Source organism: Theropithecus gelada, unplaced genomic scaffold, assembly GCF_003255815.1.
Source record: "Theropithecus gelada isolate Dixy unplaced genomic scaffold, Tgel_1.0 HiC_scaffold_3357, whole genome shotgun sequence".
Lineage (NCBI taxonomy): Eukaryota > Metazoa > Chordata > Mammalia > Primates > Cercopithecidae > Theropithecus > Theropithecus gelada.
This window is the reverse complement of record NW_020259861.1, coordinates 1-3,819: the sequence shown is the minus strand read 5'-3', so window position 1 is coordinate 3,819 and position 3,819 is coordinate 1. Positions and strand designations below refer to the sequence as shown.

The following is a 3,819-nucleotide window of genomic DNA, read 5'->3' as shown; positions in this document are numbered from 1 at the left end:
TTTTATGTCCATGGACCCCTTGTGATTATATGCAGTGTACGCTGTGTGTGTGTGAGAGAGAGATCCTTTTACTTAGAAAAGGGTTTGCTATGCTCATGAGAAGATCAAAAGCAGAATCTCCTTACTTGCAACATAGGAGTTTCAGGATTAACCTGTATTCAAGCTCATTCCATATCCTCCATCAAAGAAAAGACAATGTTTTGTGTCTGTTGTCCCTCTCACACACAGCCCTAATATATAATGTGTAACTGCCTTATCTGCAGCCCTAAACTTATATAGCTATGGGTCTTCTAATCATCCTGCTACCTCTAGGAGAGAAATATAGTCTTGAAAACTGCCAATCTGGTGTGCATACAAAATATATACAAAATATGAAGGAACATTATATGAGCCTTTTGCTAGGTATCTCTAAGCAACTGCTTCACTTAATGGCCACTTTACAAATTGCTGAAGGAAGGAAACTTCTTTTGATTCTTTTTCTTTTTTCTTTGTCTTTCTTTCTTTTCTTTCTTTCTTTCTTTCTTTCTTCTTTCTTTCTTTCTTTCTTTCTTTTCTTTCTTTCTTTGTTTCTTTCTTGAGACAGAGTCTCTCTGTGTCACTCAGGCTGTAGTACAGTGGCACAATGATACCTCACTGCAGCCTCAAACTCCTGGGCTCAAGCATTCCTTCCGCATCAGCCTCCTGACTAGCTGGAACTCAGGCTCATGACACCAGACCTGTCTAATTTCTCTGTTTTTAGTACAGACAGTATTTTCCTTCACTAATTTAACTAATATGGTTTCCATTGTCTACCCAGTTTTCCATATGCATAATATTTTCACAGGAAAATATAAAGGTTTCAGATTTCATGAATTGTTTTAAGAAAGTTTCAGTCAGTGAAAAAACTATCATACCATTATTCAAAGGAAGGGTGAAGTAGGCTGATCTGCTATGTTGCCCAGGCTGGTCTTGAAGGGAAACAGATTTTTTGTAGTCATACTTACTGTTTGGCTTCTTAGTAAGTATTATGTAGTCATTACTTTTTGCAGTTCATTAGATCAAAGTATTAATGTAGGTAAAGTTAACTACATTAACTTTAGAATATATGTCTACCTTAAAAAGTCAAGTCTGCTTTAAATTTAATCATCTATGGTGAAAGGGATGGGCTGGAGCTTTGCTTTTTATCATATATTCATCTGTACCTTTAAAGTATTCAAGTAGAAAAATATAAACAATGTAAATAAAATAGCAAAACAATATAATATCTCATAAAACTGCAGTGGTAAAAGCATTTATCCTATTGAAATTCCACAATTTTTATTTGAAAACATTATCAACATGTAATTCAAGTGGCATTTAGAAGAATAATTTAAAAGCAACAACTCTCTGGAAAGCTTCTAAAATGATTAAGTAGTTTAAACCAAATAAAACAATTTCTGAGTCAGTCATCCCCAGTAGGTCTATTTTAGTCTCAAGATAAATTCATTTCTGGTGACAACTGAAGTTCTTAGTTATTTGTTAGTATATATTGGAGACATTTACAATAAAGCTTAGAGCACAATGGGAAATGAAAGTATCATGTTATTTTTTTTAAGACCAAATGTATTGCAGAAATGTAAGTAATTTAATCCAATGCTACAATCTGATCATTCTGATCTAATCTGATCATTTAATAACACTAAATAAAACCTTCATCTCACATTCTTTGGCTGTTTCTTTTAAAATATGGGTTTAGGGATAAATCAAATAAATTCAAAACAAAGTAATAAGCAGATGGTATTTTTTTCTCAGTAATCTAGTAGAGTATTACATTTAGAAGTCATCTGTATCTCAGTGCAGTAACTATTTAGGACTCTAAGCGCCGCTGTTCACCTACTGGGAGAGAAATGCGACCGAAAACACTCAGATCTCACACCTCGCAAAGACCCGCAGATGCCACAAACTAACTGCGGGACTGTAGCGAAACCCCACCCCTGTTTGGAGGCACTGTAGGTTTCCGGAGGATTATCATCTCCATAGCTGCGGCAAGAAACTAAATACCCACTTATGCACAGTGAAGATTCTGAGGGGATTCTGCAGCAAAATAACAATGGCCGCTCCACAGAGTCGCCCCAGACGCGGCGAGCTGATCCTGCTGTGCGCGCTGCTGGGGACGCTGTGGGAAACCGGGAGGGGACAGATTCGCTACTCGGTGCCAGAAGAGACGGACAAAGGCTCCTTCGTGGGTAATGTCTCCAAGGACCTGGGGCTGGACCCCCGGCAGCTGGCGAAGCACGGAGTCCGTATCGTCTCCAGAGGTAGGACGCAGCTCTTTGCTCTGAACCCGCGCAGCGGCAGCTTGGTCACCGCGGGCAGGATAGACCGGGAGGAGCTCTGCGCTCAGAGCCCGCGGTGTCTGATAAATATTAACATCCTGGTTGAGGATAAAGGAAAACTCTTTGGGATAGAAATAGAAATAATTGATATTAACGATAATAACCCGAAATTCCAGGTCGAAGATCTAGAAGTAAAAATTAACGAAATCGCGGTTCCTGGAGCACGTTATCCACTCCCAGAAGCTGTTGACCCGGATGTGGGCGTGAACTCCCTCCAGAGCTACCAGCTCAACCCCAATCACCACTTCTCCCTGGACGTGCAGACTGGAGACAATGGAGCCATAAACCCAGAGCTGGTGCTGCAGCGCGCCCTGGACAGGGAGGAAGAGGCTGCTCACCACCTGGTCCTCACGGCCTCAGATGGCGGCGAGCCGCGTCGCTCCAGCACAGTGCGCATTCATGTGACAGTGTTGGATACAAATGACAACGCCCCGGTTTTTGCTCAACCGATTTACAGAGTGAAAGTCCTTGAGAACGTGCCCCCAGGCACGCGGCTGCTTACTGTAACAGCCAGCGACCCGGATGAGGGAATCAACGGAAAAGTGGCATACAAATTCCGGAAAATTAATGAAAAACAAACTCCGTTATTCCAGCTTAATGAAAATACTGGGGAAATATCAATAGCAAAAAGTCTAGATTATGAAGAATGTTCGTTTTATGAAATGGAAATACAAGCCGAAGATGTGGGGGCACTTCTGGGGAGGACCAAATTGTTCATTTCGGTGGAAGATGTAAATGACAATAGACCAGAAGTGATCATTACGTCTTTGTTTAGCCCAGTGTTAGAAAATTCTCTTCCCGGGACAGTAATTGCGTTCTTGAGTGTGCATGACCAAGACTCTGGAAAGAATGGTCAAGTTGTCTGTTACACACGTGATAATTTACCTTTTAAATTAGAAGAGTCAATAGATAATTATTATAGATTAGTGACAAGGAAATATTTGGACCGAGAAAATGTCTCTATCTACAATATCACAGTGATGGCCTCAGATCTAGGAACACCGCCTCTGTCCACTGAAACTCACATCGCCCTGCACGTGGCAGACATTAACGACAACCCTCCTACATTCCCTCGTGCCTCCTACTCAGCTTATATCCTAGAGAACAACCTGAGAGGAGCCTCCATCTTCTCCTTGACTGCACACGACCCCGACAGCCAGGAGAATGCCCAGGTCACTTACTCTGTGACCGAGGACACGCTGCAAGGGGCGCCCCTATCCTCGTACATCTCCATCAACTCTGACACCGGTGTCCTGTATGCGCTGCAATCTTTCGACTATGAGCAGATCCGAGACCTGCAGCTACTGGTAACAGCCAGCGACAGCGGGGACCCGCCCCTCAGCAGCAACGTGTCACTGAACCTGTTCGTGCTGGACCAGAATGACAACGCGCCCGAGATCCTGTACCCCGCCCTCCCCACAGACGGTTCCACTGGCGTGGAGCTGGCGCCCCGCTCCGCAGAGCC

The 3,819-nt window shown here is 42.9% G+C and overlaps 1 protein-coding gene across 1 annotated transcript; it reads left to right on the top strand.

The window, feature by feature from the left end:
* Positions 1-1,058: 1,058 nt before the first annotated feature.
* On the top strand, positions 1,059-3,814 carry LOC112617692 (protocadherin gamma-A8; the record flags this gene model as incomplete). The annotated part of the gene is made up of 1 exon (XM_025374399.1): positions 1,059-3,814. A coding segment is annotated over exon 1 (1,746 nt), but the record flags the coding sequence as incomplete, so codon positions are not given.
* Between the last annotated feature and the right edge of the window lie 5 nt (positions 3,815-3,819).